The following is a 24,079-nucleotide window of genomic DNA, read 5'->3' as shown; positions in this document are numbered from 1 at the left end:
CCTGGTCTTGTCTTTATGATCCAGTGAATGCAACATTCCACTGTAGTCCCCCTGCTGGTTGAACCTGAGAGCTGCGTCACATCCAGTTATTGTGGCCACTCCAGGTACTGCAGCAAAAAAAAAAGAAAACACTCCCATGGGCCTGGTAGTGTGTTTCCCATAGACCTCAATACAAAAATCAAGGCCTTTAAAACCACTGACTGACTTTTCAACGCAGCTCAAGCAGTTGTGCTGCTTCTGAAAGAGGCCTGCAGGGGGCGACTCCTGTGGTCCTTGGTGTGGGTGACCCCCTGCTGTGCAGTATTGTTGTGACTGTAGGTCTTATCCTCCATATGAAACCAATGTTTGTGCGGTTGTGTTTCCTTTGCGCCGTGCCGCTGCCCTGGCAGAGCCGACTGGAGGTCATCAGTCACTCCTCCGTCTCCTCCTCCACCTCCTCACCCTCTCCGTCCCCTTGTGAACGAGCCGCGGGCCCCTCGACGTCGCCCTCAGTCTCCACGCCTCAGAGCCCCCCTCAGCCGGACGGAACTGGCCTTGACCGGGACAAAAACCTGAGCGAGTGGCTGGCACAGAACCCAGGCTACAGCGTGGAGCTCCCCACCTTCCCTCACGTAATCCATCCTTTCTTCTCTTTCAATGTTCTCTCGCTCCCCCCCCCCCCAAAAAAAAACCCCATCCCGTTTCACCGTCTCCTCTGACACCGTGTCGTCCTTCAGTCTGGGCCCGGCCCGCTGCCGTGTTTTGTGGAACGTCCCAAGCAGAGGAGGCATCGCTGCAAAGACCCCAGCAAGCTGGACGTCAAGAGTTTAACAGGGGAGGAGAGAGTGCCCGTGGTCCACAGAGGAACAGGACGCAAGGTGAAAAGACAGCGCTAGTCAAGCACAGTGCACAACAGGACACAACAGGACACAACAGTATACAACAGTACACAACAGTATACAACAGGACACAACAGGACACAACAGTATACAATAGTATACAACAGGACACAACAGTATACAACAGTATACAACAGTACACAACAGTATACAACAGGACACAACAGGACACAACAGTATACAACAGTATACAACAGTATACAACAGGACACAACAGTATACAACAGTATACAACAATACACAACAATACCCTTCTTGTTTCATTTGTCACCTGTGCTTTATTGTTCTACTGCTACCCTGCAGCTTGGTGGCGCTATGGCTCCGACTATCAAGGAACTGTCCAGATGGCTGGATGCCAACTCAGAGTACTATGTGACTCCAGAATGGGCCACTGTGGTGAAGCACTCTGTGAGTACAACATGCTACACCGACGCCTGCGTGGCAGTAACCCCAGGAGGGCAGGTTGCTTCGGAAGGCATCGACAGCTTAGTAATAACAATGTGTTATAACATTATCTTTTATTTTAAAAATGTATTATTCTCCATCTCTGAAAGTGAAATGGCCCCAGTGGCCTCTGGGAAGCTGGTCCAGACGGTACAAATGCTGCTCTTTGTCTCATCCAGACCTCCACCTCAGACAGAAACGAACTGCAAGCTAGCTGGTCTCAGCGTCGCAGCCGAGAGTTCTGATTGGCCGTCGCAGCTGAGGGCGGTGCGTTCACTGGCCGCCAGCAGGGGCCAGCAGGGTGGATTCTGAAGGCCTCGGGCAGATTTCACAGAACCTGGCAACACAAGCTAGCTGAAATGTGATTGGATGAGAAATCTACCATTAATACACATCAATGGGAGCAGCGCCGCCTAGTGGACAGTCAGCAGTATTGCTTCACACAGGTTCAGAGTCAGTATAAACTCGGCACACAGCTCAGTGGTCTAGTGGCAGAGTGTCCGCCCTGGGACTGGGAGGTTGTGGGTTCCGGGTTCCCGGCCGGGTCAGACCGAGGACGGTACCAGCGGTGTCCACCCAGTGGCACTGGGACTTTACAGTGACTGCAGAGACCCTGAGCACAGACACAGACAGAGCTGGCAGTCCTCACCTTTGATTCCTCAATCTAAAACCTTCTCTCTCTCTTTGTCTTCTTCCGAGGGTTTCCTCCCCGAGCTGAAGTTCTCCAGGATCCTGACGGAACCCATCAACCCCAGAGCTCGGCACCGCGGGAGACGCCCCCGCACCGACGTGCCCAAGCGCCTGCTGTCTGTTTCCAACGTCACGTCGTCCGGCCTCAGCCAGTCCTTCTTTATAAACGGTGGACTGCTGAGCAACATGGACTCCATCGTGGCCATGCAGAATCTGCAGAGCGCGATTCCAGGAATTCCCATCTCCAGGATCATGGCAGCCGGATGTCCTCACGGCTTCTCTGGCCAGGCGAGGGAAGCCGGAGCGCCGGCGGTCAATAGCAAAAACTCTCTCAGCATGTTACCCATGATGCTCCAAGGCATCACTCACCCACACGGGGCGGCGGTCCCTCAACACACCATCTTCAGCATCGGAGCCATGATGCCGCAGACGCTGACGCCTCCGTCCTCTGCTCACGCCAGCTCCTCCTCCTCCTCCCCTCCTGCAGGGAGGGCCACCGCACAGAGCTCCGCCTCTGCCTCGGGAAGCGACTCGTCCTTCGCCAGAGCCGCGGACGCTCAGAGCACCGCTTCCTCTCACCACAGCGAAGGTGAAGGAGACAGGAATCCAGAGGTGAAGGAATGCTCAGACTTGCTGGTCGCAGCAGAGGAAGCAGAGTGCGCGGCGGTGGCGGCGGCGGTGACCTCAGCCAGCAGGGTTCACCTCAGCACCGCACACCTGGGAGCCGGCAGCCACGTCGCCTTCAACCCCTTCCTCATCCCAGGCATGTCGCACGGCCTGCTCTACCCGCACATGTTCCTGCCACACGGGGGCATCATGGCGCTGCCCGCCATGCCCCCTGGAGCCGTGGAGGCTCCTCCTGGGAACCCCAAGAGGAGGAGGAACAGAGGGCAGGAGGAGTGGGAGCGCAAGGAGGAGAAGGCTGCCGGCGTGGAGGAAAGACAGAGCGCCTCCTCCTCCTTCTCCAGTCCCTCAACGCCATCGCCGAAGCCAAGCCTGTGTCTGACCGAGGAGCTTCACGCTCGGCCAGCAGAGAGGAGAGACTGCCCCTCCGGTCTCCACCAGCCAGGCTCTGGTCCCGCACCAGGTCTGGACCAGGCTGCGGGGGAAGAGGCAGACCAAAGATCGGAGGACGGGCGAGAAGCGGTGGAGAAGGTGAAGCAGGACAGTGAGGGGAGGGGCGGAGCTGCGGAGGAGGAGACATAGAGGAGCCTGTGTACAGGACAGATCGGACGCCACCGCCGGCGTCCTCCCCTCTGCGTCTGTCGCTGCAGAAACGACGACAACAACAACAACAACAACAGCAACAACAACAGTGTAAATGTGTGCCTGTCTGTTAGTTAACGTCCGTGTCGAGGCTTTGACGGTGGTGTTTTTGCGGACGACGGCGGTGTTTTGAGTTCAAGCTTCTCGTTCTGTGATTAAACTCCACCTCCCTTCCTTTACTGAAAAATAATAAACGGATAAATAAATTAAAAAAATTAAAAAAAAAACAAAACCGCAAATCATATTCACTACCTTGCAAAGAGAGTTTTCAGCAAAACGCGCCTTGCCAGCAACATGTGTGAAACAAGAAGAGGCTTTGCCAGCAGAATTCATCACTTTGATTTTCCACAGAGCTTCTGCAGGTCCCATCATGGCAGGAAGCTCAGAACAACCATCTGGGAGCAGTCGAGAGTCCTCTCCTTAGTGCTTCACTTACTTCCCAGAGGGTCGGTCGTCTCAACCAATAGGAAAACACGATTGTGTGTTTGTGTGTATTGTGTGTTATTTTTCCTCTGTGTTATTTTCTTCATTTTCTTTTATACTTGTCACAGGACCACAAGGAGTCCTGGTTCATTGTCTCAGTACCTGCGGCCCGTGTTAGCTTGACCCGGGCCTTGAATCCTCCACCAGCCATTAATAAAACTGAGTCTTACCGAAGTCCAAGACTGGCAGCCAAAATCCCATTCTCAGCCCATCCACATTGGAATCAGATTCACCTACAGTCTGAACGCATCCTATAGCATCAGCACCTCTGCTAATGGTAGGGCACCGTCAGCCTGAGCCCCGCCCACACCTCCTGGTGGTTACCCGGGATGCTCCTAACCCTCTGAGCTGAGAGGTCAAACATCACCAAACTCAACCTGCTACCATCCACACAGACACACTAGCGTCCATTTGAATTCCAGACACTTTCAAGTTCCCCAACCACCGTCGACGTCGACAAATGGCTGACGCCCGGGAATCAAACCCACAACCTTCTTGCCGTGAGGCAACACTACCCCATCATCCGATCGCCCCAATCAAATCTATCGACGAATGAATTCCTGATTTAATCAGAAGCACAAAACTATTTTTGCAGTAGTTTTTTTTTTTTTTTTTACTTGAATGAAGCTCATGACTCTGATTTTACTTTATGTTTGAATTTCCATCCGACTCTTTTTAAAGTGGAGGTCCATGCTCTGTCAGAAAGGCATCGCTATGAATGAAACAATGTTGCTCGGAAAGGGAAAAGTTGAAAACTTGTTTTGCTTTTTCTTTTTGTGCGTGGTTCTGGACTGCGACCAGGACCCGACTGCTGGAGGAGAACATCAGGGGCTCCTCGCAGCGCCGCCTTTTCATAGTTTTGGACATCCACCTTTCCAGTGTGGGATTGTGCAGACAGGTTGTTCTGTGTGCTGTCAACCATCTGAGCTGTCAAATGGAAATGTCTCTTTGAAGAATAGGTCAAAAAAAAAAAAAATTCTAAATAACATTAAAAAAATGAAAGGAAGGAACGATGGCTTCGTCATTTATTTGAACGCTTCACTGTTGCTTTGTAATCTCGTATTGTTGCTTTACCTTTGAAAACCCATACATGACCCATGTGGAGGGTATTTCACTGCAGAGTCCCTCGCTGTCATGTGACAGGGGCGGTGCCAAACAGTCTCTGTAGAAAAGTCTCCGATGTTTCTCTCAGTCTGCTTTGACTTTTCTTTGGATTTTATTCAAACTTTTTTTGGGGGATCATTTCATTGCTTGGTGTGCAGGTCTCACAGTGAGAGAACGTTGCTGTGTACTTGTGGACTTTTCCTCCAACCATTGTGCAGTGGAGAAGTGTTTCTTTCCAGCAGCAGTGTCTTTCTCCTGCTCCATTGTGAGGAGACTGGCGCCACTTTCATTCTTAGCTTCATTGTCAGTTTCTTTCTTAGCTTGGCAGTCTTTAAAATATCTCTCACCCTGAGCTCCTCACCCTGAGCTCCTGACCCTGAGTGTGACCCAGCTCCTCACCCCGAGCTCCTCACCCTGGGCTCCTCACCCTGGGCTCCTCACCCTGAGCTCCTGACCCTGAGTGTGACCCAGCTCCTCACCCCAAGCTCCTCACCATGAGCTCCTCACCCTGGGCTCCTCACCCTGAGCTCCTCACCCTGAGTGTGACCCAGCTCCTCACCCCGAGCTCCTCACCATGAGCTCCTCACCCTGAGCTCCTGACCCTGAGTGTGATCCAGCTCCTCACCCTGAGCTCCTCACCCCAAGCTCCTCACCCTGGGCTCCTCACCCTGGGCTCCTCACCCTGGGCTGAGCTCCTCACCCCGAGCTCCTCACCCTGAGCTCCTCACCCCGAGCGCCTCACTCTGACCTCACAGCTTCTTTGTCCCATGTCTTTTGGGCACTGCAGCAACGTCACAGTCACACAGGCAGGTGACGACACCTGTTGGTTTTTCAAAATAAGGTTATTTGCAGAGTAACGTCACATTTCATGAAAAAAAACACCCAGGTGTTTTGCACCAAAATCAACATTTATTACAACAATTTACATTAAATAAAAAAAACATTCTGAAGGTGTGGCAGGTGGTTCGCCACCATCAATCACCCTGTATAGCAGTGGAGGGGGGGGGGCAAACTGCTTGCCTGGTGGGCCACAGTGGGGGGTAGCGCAGCAGCAGCAGATGGATGGAGTTTTGGAGATGAGATGGAGATTGGCCAAATGTTGAAATGTCCCTTTAAAGGCAGTAACAGCAGGGAGAAAAACCGTAGCAAAAAGTTCCCCAAGCAGTCCAGTTTGTTGAAAGTTATATCTGACAGAGAAGACGGAGGCCAAACAGCCTCTTTGGGCTGCGCATTCATTTACTGAGACACTCAGGAGCTCTCTGGTCTTCATGGACGGGACTGCCAGCTGCGCTGAATTGGAGTCTTCTATTTTAAAACCAACGCGGCCTCAGAGCCGTCTTTCTTCTTCAGGTACAGTCCATAGCTCAGGTGATGTTCCCGCCTCAAAAAAGCATAGAAATAATCCGACACCAGCAAAATCTGTGGAGACAAAAACGACAACAGTCAACAATTTGTAAAAAAATAATAATAAAAAAAAAAAAATCAACAAAAATCAAATTGATCATTTTGCTACAATGTGAGAATGCATTCTGGACTCCACCTAAAGTCCATTAAAGGGGTGAAATCTTTTAGCTGCATGAATGTCAATAGTCTTCTAATCTTTTTTTTTTTCATTTTCTAGAGGTTGCTGGGAAATCAATGCAGAGGCTGAACTGCAACGAGCCTCCAAACATCATGGAAGACTGCTTCCTGTTTCATTATGACAGCAAACTGGGATGGAATACGTGGCAGCGGCCGAGCCCACCTGCGCCACAGTGAACAACAGCGTCACAGCATAGAAGAAATTGGAGTTGGCGCTGCCAGCGTAAATCCAGAGGTGCCAGAGCACCGGGAAGAGCGCTGAGCAGGCCAGCAGGGTGCAGGTCACCAGGAAGATGTTCCTCAAAACTGCAGCGCCAGGAGAAAGTGGAACACGAGTTTGTTTAGTTTTGGGCTGCCGCGGAGAGCGACAAAAACCCCTGGTTGTCTGGTCTGAACCTACATCTGTGGAGGTCACTCCACACAGGCAGGAAGGCCAAGTACAGGCTGGCGTCGCCCACCGTGGGGTAGGACTTAAAGATGGAAGTCAGGGCCAACTGCATGAACATCAGGAACAGTGGATGTTCCCTGGAAGACATTCCCAGAACATGAGCTCAACAAGCGGGAGATACTGAGAAGCTGCTGAGGCAGAGAGAGAGAGAGACAGAGAGAGAGAGAGCGAGAAAGAGACAGAGAGAGAGAGAGAGAGACAGAGAGAGAGAGAGAGAGACAGAGATAGAGAGAGAGAGAGAGAGAGAGAGAGAGGACTTACTTGAGCTTGATGGAGAGAGGCAGGGTGTAGAAAAAGACATTAATCTGGAAGACGCAGAGGAAGAACAGGCGAAAGTGCTCGAACATCTCGGCGAAGAAATACCAAAAGAGGCCAATATTGGGGGTGAGGTCGGGAACTGACAGGCTGGAGACACAGACAATGTTGAGTCAGAGGAGAAGCAACTGCAGGCACATCATGCAAACACATCGTGCACTCACACAGAGCATCGTGCAGCCGCCCTCTGCTTTAGGAAGCAACGACCCAACCACATGTGACTGAATGCCTTCTAATCATCAATAATCAAAAAAAAGAGCCGCTCCTAAAACACAGCACGCACTTGTGACGGCGCGGTGGAACTCACATGAAGCCGTAGACCGACGGCAGGTAGTCCCAGGAGCCCAGCAGGAAGAAGGAGAGGCAGACGATGACAAACACACTGCCCAGGTACATGAAGGCGTACTGGGCCACGAACCACCAGAAACTGGCCCGCTGGAGGTTGACTGGAATGTACTGCCGCTGGGGAGGAAGCGCGTGGACAGGGAGGTCACAGGAAGTGCGGCTGCGTACTGGCGGTTGCAGGTTGGATTAGGGTTAAGTGGAGAAGTGAGAGAGCAGACAGACGGCTGGCTGGCGGTGAGAGCGAGTGAGACCTCCTGTTTGTCCCATAGCAGAGCAACCTTAGCCGCTAGCCTTTACTTTTCACAACTCAAACAAGGTCACACACACACACACACACACACACACACACACACACACACACACACACACACACACACACACACACACACACACACACACACACACACACACACACTTATCAGGTGAATGTTTTTATACCGTCCATCCCGTCCGGTGACGATTAAAGAAGCAAGTGACGTGAGTAAAGTGAGCAGGCGGCATGCAAAGAGCAGAGCCTTGCATTGGTGCAGCTGGTGGACATACCTGCATCAGATAGAGCAATGCTGGAGCACACAGAGTGAACAGGTAGATGGACTGGTAGGTGGCCAAGGACAGAAATATGGCACTGAGCAAAACATTTCCTGCAACACAAACAAGAAACAAAGACTTTGATGTTTTACCATTGACTGGACTTTCTAAACACAAAGACGTGAAGAAAAGCTTGAGGACATTCATGCACATCTGTTTTGGTTGCTTGGTGACTTGTTGGCTTCTTTTCTGTGGAGACAGGATGACACAGAGACACCTGGAGGCTTGAAGCCCAGGACAGGAGGCTCTTCAGAGCTTTGAAGAACACCTTCTGCCTCAGTGGGACCAGAAGGAGGCCCGCTGAGGAACCAACCAGGCTGGAAGACCTGCCACTCCCAGAGTGGACTCTCCAGTCACAAGGGGAGATGCTCCAGCCAGAACCAGAGGCCCCGGTCCAATGGTCCTGTGGGACTTCAGAAGCCTACTCTACTGGTTGGTGATTGGTTGCTTTATTTTCTTTTGTTTCCTTTGGGTTTCGTTGGTAATTCAAACTCCTGATCAGTACACAAGGACTGCTGTGCTGCCAATATTCACTTTGGACCAGAGCAAGGCACCGTGTGACTGGGGAAACTGGGCTTTTCTTTGTGGTGCATGACCACTAAGAGCCAGAGGAGAGGAACGCAGGAGAAGTGTGAAGTCGGAAGCCACCTGGCTGCTGATCATGACCGACAACAGAAGACCGCTGCATGGTCCACACAGCCACAAAGGAACCTTACCCTTGACGGTAGCGAGAATGAAGAGGGCAACGACGCAGTTGTTGAGGCCACAGGTGGACTTTGCAACACAGGACAGGATGGTGAAAGGGTTCAGCAGGTAGCTGCGAAGGAGAAGCCAGTCAGTGGGAGGACAGACGCTGCTTCTCATGGCTCAATCAGGAACAGTCGCCTGTAAACCAGAGACGCCAGACTGGACCACTAGCCATGAGTCTCTATACAAGCACTCGTATACAGTACCGCCCAGAACATTAGAACCTCCTGAACAGGTTGTTGTGTTTCTCCATGTGTGAGCCAACAACCCAACACAGACTTTCTAAAGGCTCAGGAGCCTTTTGCAGGGGTTTTGGATTCTTTGGACTCTTTGAAGCTACAAAACTGAAGCTTTTCACACTATTCTCATTTTCTGAGTTTGTGGCTTTGCGGTTTTTAATAAGCTGAAAATCTCAATCAGCAAAGTTACAACAAGGAACTGCTTTTACTTGATATTCTAATTTTTCAGGTAGTACCTGTATACAAATGACAACGTCATGTGACCAAATGTGACATTTGCAGTGAACAAATGGAATGGGATGCTCCAATAGGCAGGCAGTACTTACAATATGGCCACTTTGAGGGGGGTGTAGTACATTTCTTTGGGGCTTCTCATGAGGTCCACGCAGTCGAGGGGGTACTGCTCCATCTCCAGGGCAAACTTCTGCTTTCTGAACTGAGGCCAGAGTCACACAGAGTCAACGGAGGCAAGTCGAGTCAATCCCCACCATCACTCTGAACGGCTCATTCACTCTCTGAGTTAGTCGTGTGTGTTTGTTGAAGTGACTCGTTCATAAATGGGTTGTTGGATTCTCACACAATCACTTTCATTCAAATCTGACTAAGAAAAAGTGTGTGAAGCCGCACTGGATTCCTGCAACCACTCCCTCACCCACCCACTGCCAGTGTCTTTGAGCAGCGGTGGCTTAACAAGAGATTCAAGATTCAAGATTTCTTTATTGTCACTGAACATGCCGACGAAATGTTTCGGTTGCAGCTCCCGTGTGCAAAAAAAGTAAGAAAAGAAAATAGCAACAAATAAAAGAGGATGAGAAGAAGAAATGCCATAAAAAAGAGATAAAAATACAAGCTGAACATGGTTCAGACAACACTGTGTCAAGACGCTGCTGCGAGCCCAGGCAGCAGTGGGCGGAGGCTTTGCGAGGCTGAGGTCCACTAGCAGCCATCACCACGCACATCAATCATTTAGTGACTTCACAACAAGACGGCTGCATAACCCGCTAACACTCCAGGAGAGGAATCCAGTTTACATTGATACAGAACAAACGCCTTCTTACCACTTGCTTGTTGTAGTCCTTCACTGCCATGTAAAGAGCAACAGCGGCAATCACATCCGCCAACTGCACAGACGGACGAGACAAGAGAGAGAAACAAACAGAGCCATATGCACTTTATGATCAGATTACTGCAGGCAGCCTCATCACTGCAGGAAGATAAAAAAAATAAATAAGGAAGCCACTGAATGTGGATTCATGTCACTGCGACTGAAAATAAATGCAGCATTTTGACTTCCCACTCACCACAAATGTAATTTCTGCATAGTCCACCAAAAAGTGAAACAGGTAGATGACGAGCGGAGTCTAAAGATGGAAATAACAGCAATCAGAGAATAAATAGGATACAGTTGGGACAACGTAAAAACATAAACACACTTTAAGGACAAAAGCATTGTGACATTGTGTCCACGGCCGCAGGTGCAGGTGTGCAATAATATAGACAGAAGTCAAGCAATGAAAGCAGCCTGCAGATGCTGGCTCACATTCCCCCCCCCAGGCAAATCTTTCATTGAGTGGTGGATTTTCTCAGAAACTACATGAATATGCGGCGTATGTACACGATTTTATAATATCAAAGTGTTGCAATGTACAGATTGCAGAAAACATGAATGTCTTGAGTGATGCAGGCAGGATGTGCTCATCTCCTACCTCATGGAAAACATCTCCTGCATATGGCGACACCCCCAGATCCAGCAGGGCCAACCCCTCAACCACTGCAAGGCAACCGCTGATTGGTCAGCTTGTCAAAGCAGCTCATTATCATTGTTGACAAATCTTAATACATCACCAATGAGCACTCACGAATGCCCATTGTTAGAAAACGTGTCTGTAATTCGTGCAACTACACTGTGCCAATTAAAGGAAGAACATGCTATAGTATAACACAGATGCATTTATTACGCAGACATCCGTATAAATACATAATATACACACATACATAATACATAACTATGTTTGTCAGTGAGTTTCGAAGCTTCGATAAAGACTAAATTGGGAGAGGGACATTTTTCCCCCCCCTGATCTTTATTGTCTACTGCCGGGGATCAATAAAGAGCCCATTGAAAAGCATCAGCGTCGGTCCTGTGGAACCGCCCCGAACCGCGAGATTCCTCCCCTACCGGCGGAAAACCCCAGCTCACCTCTCTTCCACGAGGTGACGGGAGAAACAACTTCGACTCGCTCTGCGATCACCTTTGACAAACTAGAATTAAAGAGAGCGGCGCGAATCGTTACAGCCAGAACCACCAGAATGGTCAGGGGAGCCGCCATCTTTATTATTATACACCGCTTCCGGTTGTCAGTGCTTGTTGCTGTTGTCAGCGGCAGTCTCCGCCTACTTCCTCGTTACGTCATTTCTGAGATCTACGGAGACCAAGTATGGACAAATGTCAGTTCGCCGAATACTCGCGAACCGTTTTCCTCTGCGACTGAGCGATGACGCCACGGGCCTCAGACTGTACGCTGTAGTTTAATACAAAACTCAACCAACCTGCTGCTGCACTTCACCTTTCAGCTGCCTTTCATTGCGGTCTTTATCAAAATGTATTAAAACAAGATGCTATATGCAGCTATTAAACATTACTGCAGTTATATTATTATTACATTACAGCACTATATTACCGTAGTTTACATATTATACCAAGGCAATGTGGGTATTATACACATATATTCGAGATACTATACATTAACATTAAGTATTATACACACTCATATATTAAAGTACAATATTACAGTATCCATTTAAACACCAAAATATACGTACACTATTACCACTATTTCAAGTGTAATAACCTATGTATAAACACTGTAAATATTATGCACACTATTACCCATTTTTACAAATGCATTCTAGTTTTAGTATCAAAACGATATTATAAATATTATTTACATGCATTACATTTGAAAATATACACTCTTATTACCATACTCCATATACAATACATAAACACTAATTCTACACACTAATACCGTATTGTTACAATATATTACAGTACAATATTACAGCATCACATACAAGCACCATAGATATAATATTAAATAAGACTATCTAGTTCAAAGGGCCGTAGGCGTGGGATCGATATTAATGTGTCAGCACCGGTGGTGACCAGCAGAGGGGGCTGCTGGTTGGGTAGAATACACAGAAGGGGAATGAGAAGAAGGAAGTAAAACAATAAATAAAAAGTCGGCGCAGTAGCCACTGTGATTGGTCCATTCATTCCTCAGTGAAACTGAGACACTCAGCTGGACCTTCACCTGTGAATGAACCTCCAGACCTCCAAACCTGCTCTGGAGAGTCTGAGCATTCTGAGTGTGACTGTGTCGCTGTCATCACTGATGTGAGCTTCACAGCAGGAAGTACACATGTGAACCCTTGTTCTTAGTATTTATTTATACTTTTACCGAGTTATTTATTTATAACTTGTTTTTATTATTGTGAATCTTCCTCTGGATACATAAAGTACATCAATCAATCAATCAATCAATCAATCAACCAATCAATCAATCAAGGAGCTGACACTCCATTGCAACAAGAGCCGTTTGGATGGGATGAGAGAGGGAGAGAGAGAGAGAGAGGGAGAGAGAGGGAGAGAGAGAGAGAGAGAGAGAGAGAGAGAGAGAGAGAGAGAGAGATTGGAAGGGGTTGTTTGTCCTGGTGTTAGTGTGTGTTTGAGTGTCGTCCCCTATGAAGTGCTGCCTTCACCCTGTGACAGCTGCAATAGGCTCCAGCAAACCCCTGTGACCTCTGAGTTCAGGAGACAGTGGGTAAAGGAGACGAATGGATGGATGGATGGATGGATGGATGGACGGATGGATGGATGACCACCAACAGTGGCCGTGGCTGTCATCTCGGAGAGACCACAGACACCTCATGAAATACACACACACACACACACACACACACACACACACACACACACACGAGTGGCCAGTGTGAACAGGTCAAAGTGTGAATTGTGTCCTCAGTGTCACACCGTGGTGAGGTTTGTCTGTCTTGGGTTTTTTTTTTTTTTTTAGTCCTGTCATTTCCTGTTTTATTTTGAAAAGAAATTAACTCTCCTCTGGTTTCAGGGCACTCGCCCTCCTCAGGTGTCACCTGTGTGTCTGCCCTGATCACTGATTGTCTTCACCTGTTCCCCATTACCCTCTGTGTGCTTCAATAGTCTGTGTGTCCCTTGTCTGCTGCCAGTGTCAGTCCACCCCAGCCTGTTCACAATCAATGTCCACAGTCACAGCGATGCTGCATGCAAGCCTTTGTTCCTCGAGAAGAGTGATTTTTTTGTTTGTAACTTCTATAGCTTGGTTTAGACTCCTAGTCTTAGTTTCTGTGCCGAGCTGTTTTGTTTTCCTCTTGGTGAGACACTGGGCCGTGTGAAGCGGACCACCCAGAAGTCGCAGGTGATGGATGGTCGAACGACAGACACGACGACATCCGTCGAAATCAAATCCGTTCCATTCAAAACGCTTGTGGCGCTTTTATTGTGAAGGTTCCGGCGCTTCCCAATTCCGGTGTGCTGCAGCGCGCGCGCACCTCCCTTTGACTCCGCTCGATCATCAGGTGGCCGTTCATCGATCTCCGCTCGGAGTGCGTTCCGAGTGATTCCGAGGAGGAGGAGGCGGGATCAGGTTTCAGCACCGCGGTCAGCGCCAGTCAGCCCAGCCCAGCGGTTTTCTCCTCCTTCATCCCTCCATCGCTTCCTCCTCAGCTGCTCCTCCTCTGCGACCCCTCCCCCGTTTTTCCTCTGCTCTCATGACAAACCTCGCTGCTGCTGCTGCTGCTGCTGCTGTGCGACTCACCGGCTCACTTCAAAGGCTGCCAAATCACGCCGACACCTGTTTTTGTGACAACGCTTTGGATTTTTATTTGAATTTGACGTTCGGGCTGCAGTTTGATCTCTTTAAAAAAAACAAAAAAACAAACAAAGGGGGAACAGTAAGCTGCGAAGTAGTCGTTGTTACAACCCCCCCACCCCCCCGCCCTTCTCTCCCTCCCTCACTGAAGCTGCTCACCATCTGCGCTCCTACTTTGGATATTTCACCTTTGGCAAAGAGAGGGAGTGAGAGAGAGTGAGAGAGAGAGTGATTGTTGACGCCTCGGCAGCAGCATGTTGGATCCGTCTTCCAGCGAGGAGGAAGGGGATGAGATCCTGCCGGTGGAGCACAAACAAGCCGGAGCGCCCAAGAGCCTCGGCGGCGCGCGGCTGTCTCCTGGCCGGAGCACCGACGGCCATGGCACCAGCAACAGCGGCGGTAATGGGCTCCAGCCCCGGGGCCGAGGGAGCGGCGGTGGCGGCGGAAGTGGCGGAGGTGGCGGCGGCTGCGGCGGCGGCGGCGGCGGGCGACCCTGCAGCCCCAGTCCCTCGGTGGGCAGCGATAAAGAAAAAGAGGATCTGGAGAAGATGCAAAGAGAAGAGGAGGAGAAGAAGAAGCGACTCCAGCTGTATGTGTTTGTCATGCGGTGCATCGCCTACCCGTTCAACGCAAAGCAACCCACTGACATGACCAGGAGACAGCAGAAGGTAAGATCGATATATATATATATATATATATATATATATATATATATATATATATATATATATATATATATATATATATATATACACATATATATATATATATATATATATATATATATATATATATATATATACACATATATATATATATATATATAAACAATAACGAGACAAAAGCGCAGAGCGCCGTGTCGAAGCGCTACACTGGAGTCTCATCTCAGTTGCGGAACAACCCACAAAGATGCGCGACACCAACTGTTGCTTCCGCAGCCGCAGCAGCAGCAGCAGCTGTCAGCTTCTCACTGGAACATTCAAGAAGGCTACAACAAAAACCAGGCAGCTCCCTTTCCTTCACACTGCCAACAGTCGTAACTCGTTTAGCGAACACAATAGAAGAGACTCGACGACGAGGAGGAGGAACCGTTTCAATGGTGAACGACGCGATCGAAGCTTTGGCTGGCCCTCGTGACTCAGAGGGAGAGGATGCGAGCAGGCACGAGCCAGTTATGGCCAATATGCGTTTGAATTCAAACGTCTATGCGGTCGGAAAACAATAGACGTGATTTGTGCAAAGTAGCTCTCACACGCACGGTTGAACCTTGATGCTGCTGATGGTGTGGATGATAGTCTGCTTCTGATGTTACAAACCCAGTCGCAATCAGCGGCTGTGGTCAAGCCAGCAGATGTCAGCAGGTGGGCGACGAGACGCAGAGAAAAAGTGTCGTTCCTGCATCTCCTGCATCCTCACGTCTGTCTGCTCTGTTCCACACACACCGGCTGACATCTCAGAGGGTTCCTCCAGCAGGACGTGCTGTGCAACCACTCAGACCAGGGCCTATCTTCTCTATCTGAGCCGGCTGAGCTAATCAGCCACTGACAGCTCCTGTGCCACCGCGGTCGGTGCCAGACGGCAGACATCCATTCATGGAAGGGGGGGGGGGGGGTTTGCAAATGTCAAATTCAATTATTCGGACAAAAAAAAAAAAAAGTGAAATTGCACACGGCACATCTGGACAGCGTGGAGATGGTTTCTAACGCCGCCGGGCCACATCCTTCAGTGAAAAGAACACGTTTGAAAATGCACATTTAGGCCGGGAAATTCACCATGCAGTCAAAAATTCAGTTGTTTTGGTGCAGAATTCGGATATTTGCCCTCATCGACCACAACTCCAAAATCTTGTCAAGTGTTTTTTTCCACAAATGTTGAAAAGTTGTTTAGCAAGAATGTGCAGGTCTATTGTTTGCAGTACGGTTTGGTCATCAGTCGATCACCTTGACGAACTGTTGGCTCAATTTAGGTTCGCTCAAGCAATCTGCATGGAGCATCTCTGCAGTCTGAAGGCACTCTGTGCCAAGCTTGGTGTCAATGGAGCAAACATTGATGGAGGGGATTGGTTGAATACATTTTTACAGAGTAATGGACCTCATTCATTTGCAATAGCTTTGAATGTAGAGCATTTTCCTCAGTTTTGGGGCCGTTGGCTCATTTGTTATGGCAGTTTTAAACTTAGACAGTTGGTTGGTGGTAGCGCCACCACCAGGCCCACTGGTTTATGTTTGCAACTCAGACAATTTGGCAAAGGAGTGGAATTTTTTGTTGTTGCAAAGTTTGGAGATTTTTCATGAATGGAAAGTAGGATAGAAGAAGAAGAAGAAGAAGAATGTATTGCATAGCAGAAATGGAACCAGTTAGTTAGTGAGTTCCAATCAATGTAACACACATCTATCTGTCTATCCATCCATCTATCTATCTATCTATCTATCCATCCATCTAGCTTCAAATGTTCAAGTTGTGCAATGTGCCAGTTTTATTTAAAAGTATATATATTCAACTAAAAAAAATGCACATTCCAAGGCGTTGCATGGCATTACATCCCTGGGTTGCACTGAATGGCCAAATGTCATGACACATTATAGAATTACTGACGGGGTTACTTGAACAACATTCTGCAGCATGTTTTTCTACAACACGGGGGCGACTGTCACAAGTTTCACTGCAGTGCAAACACAAACTTCACAAAATTGTCATACGCACACATACACAACCGGTGTCATGGTATTAGCACGTATGTTATGAGTACGAGTCGAGGTTTTAGCCTTGGTATCGGTACCGATACTCGATTCTGGTATCGGCGTGGGTGTGTCCCTAACAAAAACCCAGACATCGGGGGCACTGATCACTACCAGACACACAGGGCTTTAACTGCTGGTTTGCGTGTTGCGGGTGATGTGCGTGGAGACTGCGTGTGTCACTGACAGCAGGTGCAGGAGCGGCTGAGACCTCCTGGTCCGAAGTGAGGAGCGTGACTCCGCTATGGTTTCCCACCAGACAGAATGTGGGACAGCAGCGGGACTGCAAGCAAAACACCATCGCAGCCACGCAACTGTAACCAGGAAGTCAGCGTCCTCATCGCCAGCTGTTCACTGCTGCAGCGGGACTGACTGGAGGCCGCGTAGACAACCAGGGGATGAAAAAATACACTGCACACTTTTCCTTTGTGCAAATCAAAAATATATCGACTTGTGTGCAGGTGGACGTGTGGAAAACACACTTTCACAAATTGTGTTTTCCATTTATTTTTTTTTAAAGTGCTCTTTGACCTCCCCCCCCTCCCAAAAAAAAAATGCGTTGGCTATTCAGCCATGCAAGGACTCATGACCAGTGGCCTTGAATGGGATTGCCGGTGTCTTGCAACCTGGTCAGCATCAGGTGTCTGGTGCGTCACCAGTGTTTCGCGCAAAGTTACTTCCTGTCTGTCAAAGATTAGATTAGATTGGATTAGATTCAGCTTTTCCTTGCACACGTGTCACAGTGCAGAGCAGCAAGCTCTCCAAGTGGAAGCTGAAGTCTGCAGAGGATCAGACCAGGACCTGTGACCAGACTTGATCTTCACGTCACTGCAGATCAGAGATCCTCACAGTTTCAACCCTTGTCCAGATCCCCAAGCGTTCTATTCCCACTGCAGTCACGTGACCCAGTGACGCGTACGTTGCCCCTTTTTTCAAAGAAAAGTTTTCAACGTTTTGGAAGTGAACTCCTTCAGTGCCAAGATCTTTAGGCAACGTTGCAGTTTTTCCACACTGCAGGATCGTGTGGGTTTCAATCTTCTCATCGCACCTACAAATTTGACCTCCATTATTTGTGATGGGGGTGCCGCGTGAACGACCTCGCTCCGCTCAGGACGTCTGTACACAGTGCACTGCACTCTATGTTGAGAACTGCAGATTTCTGAGGAACAAACCACACTTGAGGTCCGAGGGGAAGTGCAATCAAAGGAAACCAACCCTGCCGTGGAAAATCTAAATGGAGTTTGTCATAGAGTGACCACATTTCATGTGTGTGTGTGTGTGTGTGTGTGTGCATGTAAGCCAGGGGCAAAGTGTGAGGGCCTGACAGTACGTGACGGCCAAACAGAATGAAGTCGGCATAGTTTACATACAGTGAAATCCAAGTCTGACGTTCTCTCACTGAGGAGCTCAGGCCGCCTTGTGAAACACATTCAGCAGTCAGCTGGGAGGTGGGTGGCACTGCGCTCTACTTCAAAGACTCTGTGGGCTGCTATCATTAAAAGCTGTCCCCTGACGGAAGGGTTTCTTCAATGTTAAAACCTGTTGGACGGAGTTTATTGTTTGGCATTGTTGTGGTTGTTTTGAAGGGTAGGAGGACTCTGCTCGCAGGAAATGAAGAAATGAATCACAATTTCACTTTCTTGGGGCATTTTATGGTTGCATAGCAGCAGCCACCTATTGCTGTGTGAATGGTTGTGTGAATGGGTGAATGAGAGGCCATTGTAAAGTGCTTTGGGGGTACCGTGAAGGTGGGGAAACTCTTCCAGTTCTATATTTCAATTTCAATCCATCAGGCGCAACAGAGATGAGCTGGAGACCTTCCAACCTGCCTTCTGGCCTTCAGCGACACCTCGCATAGTGGCGCATGTGACACGTCTTCATCGGCTGGTGGTATGCTGCACGCCACCTAGTGACACTTCCTGAGGAAGGTGGGAGTCAAAGAGTCGGAAAAGCCGACGTCTGATTTAAAGAAAGATAGAAATCCACGACGGACACAGGGATCACAGTTATTGTGCTCTTGGTTTATTTTAGGTCAAAGGTCACAGCGTATGGATGGAATGAAGGCCTTGGTGAGACGATGTCTCCTCTGACCTGTGCTCTGCCTCTCAGTGTGTCTGCAGCACTGAGCAGGCGGTCAGACAGACCGAAACCCACTGGGCAGTTTGTTATTGGCGCTGGTGTTATTGGACCGGGTCAGTCCTATCTGCATAATGCATGAGGTCTGCCAGTGGGCCGCTAAAGATGATGACGACGACGATGAGAGCCGGGTGATTTGGCCCGTTGTTCTCAAGTGCACAACACGCGCCCACACAATGCCCCATGCTGCATATGCATGACGGTGCTCAACATGTTTCATCACTGGGTGGTGCTCTGCCACAATGGAGGGCGAGCGCAGTGTAATTGGGCCTGGCTTGAGTCAGCCTACCAAATTAACTGCACTCACACTTTGCTCACTGGGTGAAGCCAGCAGGACGTTTCCATGGCATTGAACACAGGCCCATCAGTGGGATCGCAGCAACCAGTGCTGTGAATGTTCTGACCGGTGTGACCAAGCGTTGCCTCCGGTGGCGGCACCGTGCGTTGCGTGAGTGACGTCATATTTAGTCCAGCCTAAATGAACGTGCTCTCTGTGACACCAAGGTTGGAGAATCCATTGAGAATCACACTGACACGCAACGTCTCCTTCGTATAGGCGGCCTGGTGGAGCAAGACTCTGTTTCTGGAGCGCTGAAGTCACACAATGAAGATCAGGAAGCAGTCAACCAGGGCCACCAATGCTGCCAACACTGACAAACAAAGGTTCTTTTGAAGAGAGTCCTCAACAAAGCCCACCAAAGCTTCTCCGTGAGCTCAACCTCTGGTCCAAACTGGTCCCACGATCAGCGCAGTGGCACCACTTTGTGCGAGAGCCCAATGAGACGATGACAAAACAAACGAGTCAACATGTTGCTGCAGCTGCTGCGTCAACGCGCCACGTTATTGACATTATAAATTGCGGATGATTCAGCAACTGAACCTTCGTCCACCGCGGTGGCTTCACCGGTGGCAGCTGGAGCTCCAGGCTGACTTCAGTCTCAAAGGCTCTCAGGGCCTCCCATCCAATCACAGGACAGAGTAGTGTGAAGTTGAGCGTAACGCAGCGAGCTGCTCTCGAGATCTGATTGGCTCTCGCAGCAAACTGTGGTGCGTTCACTGGCAGCCGACAGCAGCCTGCTGTGTTGGTTCTGAAGGCCTCGGGCTGATCCCACAGAACAGGGAACACAAGCTAGCTGCAATATGACTGGGTGAGAAGTCTGCTGTAATACACGACAATGGATAATATGATGTGAAAGGAGCAGACTATGGAGAATAACTTTATTAACACATTTACAGAAATTGTGACTTTTCTCAGCGAGTTTATGCCAGCAGAGACCTCGCTGGCCCTGACAGCGCCCCCCACTGGTTGCATCCTGTCCGTCTAAAACCACAAATGTGAATTTCACATTGTCTTCAGAGGCATTCGGTGCAACTGTGAAAGCATGAGATTGTGTGTGAACATATGAACAGCAGCTGCAGTGATGAGCATTACATCCATCCTTTGTCGGTCTGCCGCGCTGTGCGTAATCTGGATTACTCTTCCATTTGATGTTATGTCATCATGGTGAAGCCTGGCTTCACCACTGCCTCAGTGTGTGTGTGTGTGTGTGTGTGTGTGTGTGTGTGTGTGTGTGTGTGTGTGTGTGTGTGTGTGTGTGTGTGTGTGTGTGTGTGTGTGTGTGTTTAGCTAGTTGTGCTATGATATTATTCCACCCCCATCAGCCGCCCCTCTCAGCTTGAGCCTGATGTTTTCTTCTCCATCGTGCGCATCATCTTTCCACGTCTATTGGGACTTTTGTTTGAAGGCTGTTTGGAAAGTTGAACCACTGTCTCATGTAGATAAACTGCAGACTGGCACATACGTCCAGGGCGGTGGAGGCCAGGTTTAGGGTTGCCAGGCTGGTTAGAGGAGCATAGCAGCAGAACAGCAGCAGATTGTGTCGGTGCTGATGCCCAGAGCCTCAGTGGGCTCCTGGACCAGTAGGGAACCGGCTCATGGCTCTGCGGGTCTGGCACACCTTCATCACTCTCCCCAGGTCCAGTTCAAGCTGCTGGAAAAGCCAATTTCTCCTGGAGATCAATACAGTATCCAAGTTCCTCCTTCACACTCAGCGCCCCCTCCTGGTGGAAGAAGACATGTTGACGTTGAAAGTGAGGATGAGGATGGGTAAGAAAAGGGACTGAGGTCACTTTGAACAAGGATTAAAAAGTAGTTCACAAACTACACAAACTACACTACTGCTGGGACTTTCGAGCACAGCTCTCTCTCGGCTTCACAGAGGACGGTCTTCAAAAGAGAACATGAGGACAATGTCAGCATAGAACATTAAAGTAGAATTGGTAACTTGGTGGAATTCATGTCAGACACAGAGAATCAAAGTCATGTGAGCTTTTCTTGGTTAGTTCTGTTACTTTTCAGCACTTTTACAGCATTTAAAAATAATTCACAGGGTTCCCCACTCATCTCCGTCACTCTGTGGCGCCTCACCTCCTGTGTGTCTGTTGTTGTGGTTCTTTCAGATCAGCAAGCAGCATCTGCAGACCGTCAAGGAGCGTTTTCAGGCTTTCCTCAATGGAGACACCCAGATCGTGGCAGACGAGGCCTTCATCAACGCCGTGCAGAGTTACTACGATGTGAGTCTGTTTGTTGTCTGAATCAGCCAACTGCATTCACAATGTAGACATAAAGTGCCTATTGATAGTGTGTGTGTGTGTGTGTGTGTGTGTCTCAGTGATTTATAAAATTGTGTGGAATATGTCCGAGAACGTCAGGACCGATTCAGATGTCTGTAGGTTTTTGCTAACGTGACATCACCAGGTCTTGGCACTCATGATCCACCAGGGGGGGCGGGGGGGTTACAGTGTTTGACTGCTGGGGTCACAGTGGGTTGGGGTAGCGGAGCAGCAGCAGATGGATGGAGAGTTGTGGTGAGGAGGGAGGGATCAACCTATCATGGGATGTTATGGAGAAAACATGTTGCTGTAATGCCAATGGAAAATATTATTACTTTATAATCATATTAATGGGAGAATGGGAGTACTTTTCTTAGTGTGTCCGGGCCAGCAGAGAAGGCCTTGCTGGCCCTTACGGCGCCCCCCCCCCAACTGTATGATTTGAGAGTAACTCAAAGCAGAAGATCCACTTTGCCGTCCATCCACGTCTGCAGTATAAACGTGTGTGACCCTGGTTCAGTCAACCAACCTGTTGGCTCCAGTTCCAAGGGTTAGGGTTAGGGTTAGTGTGGCGTCACACTGAATGAAGAACTCTGTACTGACAATAAAAAAACAAACCCAAACTCAAAAACTATGAGGAGTGTATCAATAAATATTGCATATAAAGGTGACTAATGATTGCTTCTCTTGGTGGCCTCCTGAACCTAGGTCTTCCTGAAGAGTGACCGTGTGTCCCGGATGGTGCAGAGTGGCGGCTGCTCGGCCAGTGACTCCCGCGAAGTCTTCAAGAAGCACATTGAGAAGCGGGTGCGCAGCCTCCCGGAGATCGACGGCCTCAGCAAGGAGACGGTGCTGAGCTCCTGGATCGCCAAGTTTGACACCATCTACCGGGGCGAGGAGGACCCTCGCAAGCACCAGCAGAGACTGACGGCCAGCGCCGCCTCCGAGCTCATCCTCAGCAAGGACCAGCTGTACGAGATGTTCCAGCAGATCCTGGGCATCAAGAAGTTTGAGCACCAGCTGCTCTACAACGCCTGCCAGGTCCGTCCACTTGGTTACACTTCAGGTCTATGTACTTATATTTACAACATTGGTATGTATTGATTTATACTTTTATATGATTTTTTTTCTTCCTACTTGGTGTAATGACTGGACTGCTGGTGAGACTTGGGGGAGGACTATCCCTAACGAACCACGTGCATCATATAAAGAGGGGCGGGGTCATGGAGTGAGGCGTGTCCATTGTGATGAATGTGCCTGCGGCACTAATGAAGGCCGGGGCCAGGAGACAAATTGAATTGCGGATCCTCGCGGCGGATGTGTAGCGGGGGAAGAAGAAAGTGGCTGCGACTCCTTTCTGTCAGATGCACGTTGGCCACTGGGGCTTGTGGTGGACAGAGAGCCAATCAGGAGGCTTTCTGTGGTCCCACACTGTGCCACAAGCCAAGCACCACCACGCTGAACATGACGGATAATTATAGAAACAAATCATTATCATCTTGTACTTACATTCCCCTCAACTCAAAGTGTGGATCAGAACTTATTAACCGTTATTAACAATAATGACCAATGAATTGTCTTCACTGAAACATCCATCCATTCACTTCCTCTCACCACTTGCTGCCACCCTTTGCAACCCTTTCAAGCAGTTTTATTGCGATGACTGTGAAACACAGTCAGTCCAGCGACGAGCCAAACTCACCTTCAGACCTCCTCAGCAGTCTGCAGTTGCCAACTGGACTGACGCTGTGTCTTTGGAGTGCGAGACAGCGGCAGGATAGTGAATGAGAATCCATGAAGACAAACTCCACTGTGTGGAAATGACAGCAGGAACTACTCTGGACTGCTCCAAATGGCATCTCAGCACCTGTTGATCAACCTTCTGAGTGTGGACCTTTCACTTACAGTACTCTATAGTTCTCATAGTGCTGTCAACTGTTGAGAAAGACTGCAGTCTTCTGGTCCAAACTCTCCAGCAGCCCCTGGACAGCAGAACAAACTGACAATTAACACACATACTGTCAATGCACCATATTGACCATTGAGCCTCGAGTACAGGCGTGGGCAAACTACGGCCCGGGGCCATATGCGGCCCATTAAAGCTTTTGAATCTGGCCCTTCAGCCGAACTTGAAGAAACAATATTAATATTCAGTCAGTCATCAGACAGCATCTGTATCTCCTCCATGTCTCCAGTGTTTCCACAGTCATTTCAATAAAGAGCTCAACACCCTGCTGGTTCTGGGTGGTTCTGGATGGTTCTAAGAGCTCAACACCCTGCTGGTTCTGGATGGTTCTGGATGGTTCTAAGAGCTCAACACCCTGGTGGGGCTGATTTGGTTGCAACTTTGCTTCATTTTCCATTGACGTTACAGCAACATGTTTCCTCCATGATATCCAGGATAGATTGTTTCCTCCTATGAGGAGGCTCACCACAACACTGCATCCATCCATCTGCTGCTGCTCCGCTACCCCCGCCCTCTGACACGGTGTAGACCCCACCGTGACCCAGCAGTCAGTAGTTTGACCCCCGCTGTCTCTCTCACTGTGGTTCCCAT

At 49.3% G+C, this 24,079-nt stretch overlaps 3 protein-coding genes and 1 long non-coding RNA gene across 4 annotated transcripts in view; 2 read left to right on the top strand and 2 right to left on the bottom strand.

The window, feature by feature from the left end:
* Window positions 1-4,771, top strand: part of chd6 (chromodomain helicase DNA binding protein 6) — a 34,607-nt gene extending 29,836 nt beyond the window's left edge. Inside the window, 4 exon segments of the mRNA XM_076013398.1 lie at window positions 390-611; window positions 717-857; window positions 1,182-1,286; window positions 2,022-4,771. Of these exon segments, the coding sequence (XP_075869513.1) occupies window positions 390-611; window positions 717-857; window positions 1,182-1,286; window positions 2,022-3,218 (1,665 nt within the window). The 3' untranslated portion in view covers window positions 3,219-4,771.
* LOC142879788 (uncharacterized) overlaps window positions 1-24,079 on the bottom strand; it is a 236,548-nt gene that overhangs the window by 160,922 nt on the left and 51,547 nt on the right. The window contains exon 2 of the long non-coding RNA XR_012925348.1: window positions 23,753-23,827. This is a non-coding gene — a long non-coding RNA (uncharacterized LOC142879788). The remainder of the gene's footprint in view (window positions 1-23,752; window positions 23,828-24,079) is intronic.
* On the bottom strand, window positions 6,068-11,485 carry pigu (phosphatidylinositol glycan anchor biosynthesis, class U). Its single transcript, XM_076013343.1, has 12 exons — window positions 11,326-11,485; window positions 10,835-10,899; window positions 10,430-10,489; window positions 10,187-10,249; window positions 9,455-9,564; window positions 8,859-8,959; window positions 8,098-8,195; window positions 7,517-7,671; window positions 7,156-7,299; window positions 6,847-6,971; window positions 6,610-6,752; window positions 6,068-6,284 (listed from the first exon to the last, which is right to left on the bottom strand). The coding sequence occupies exons 1-12, from the start codon at window positions 11,453-11,455 to the stop codon at window positions 6,171-6,173; spliced, it is 1,308 nt and encodes a 435-aa protein (XP_075869458.1). The 5' UTR covers window positions 11,456-11,485; the 3' UTR covers window positions 6,068-6,170.
* Window positions 13,142-24,079, top strand: part of cadpsa (Ca2+-dependent activator protein for secretion a) — a 69,351-nt gene continuing 58,413 nt past the window's right edge. Inside the window, exons 1-3 of the mRNA XM_076013200.1 lie at window positions 13,142-14,703; window positions 21,370-21,483; window positions 22,231-22,563. Coding sequence (XP_075869315.1) covers window positions 14,290-14,703; window positions 21,370-21,483; window positions 22,231-22,563 — 861 coding nt within the window. The 5' untranslated portion in view covers window positions 13,142-14,289. The remainder of the gene's footprint in view (window positions 14,704-21,369; window positions 21,484-22,230; window positions 22,564-24,079) is intronic.

Source organism: Nelusetta ayraudi, unplaced genomic scaffold (assembly GCF_046127955.1).
Source record: "Nelusetta ayraudi isolate G7.1 ecotype Tasmania unplaced genomic scaffold, CSIRO-AGI_Nayr_v1 ptg000146l, whole genome shotgun sequence".
In the NCBI taxonomy this organism is placed as follows: Eukaryota; Metazoa; Chordata; class Actinopteri; order Tetraodontiformes; family Monacanthidae; genus Nelusetta; species Nelusetta ayraudi.
Note: the sequence above shows the minus strand (reverse complement) of the source record. Positions and strands in the feature narration are given on the sequence as shown.

What these genes read in the sequence shown, in the direction of transcription:
- pigu (XM_076013343.1), bottom strand. Translation starts at nt 11,455, where the DNA reads ATGGCGGCTCCCCTGACCATTCTGGTGGTTCTGGCTGTAACGATTCGC. An exon ending in CAGGAGATGTTTTCCATGAG is followed by an intron (nt 10,490 to 10,834) that starts GTAGGAGATGAG and finishes TTCCATCTTTAG; the next exon opens with ACTCCGCTCGTCATCTACCT. An exon ending in ATGCAGAAATTACATTTGTG is followed by an intron (nt 10,250 to 10,429) that starts GTGAGTGGGAAG and finishes CCGTCTGTGCAG; the next exon opens with TTGGCGGATGTGATTGCCGC.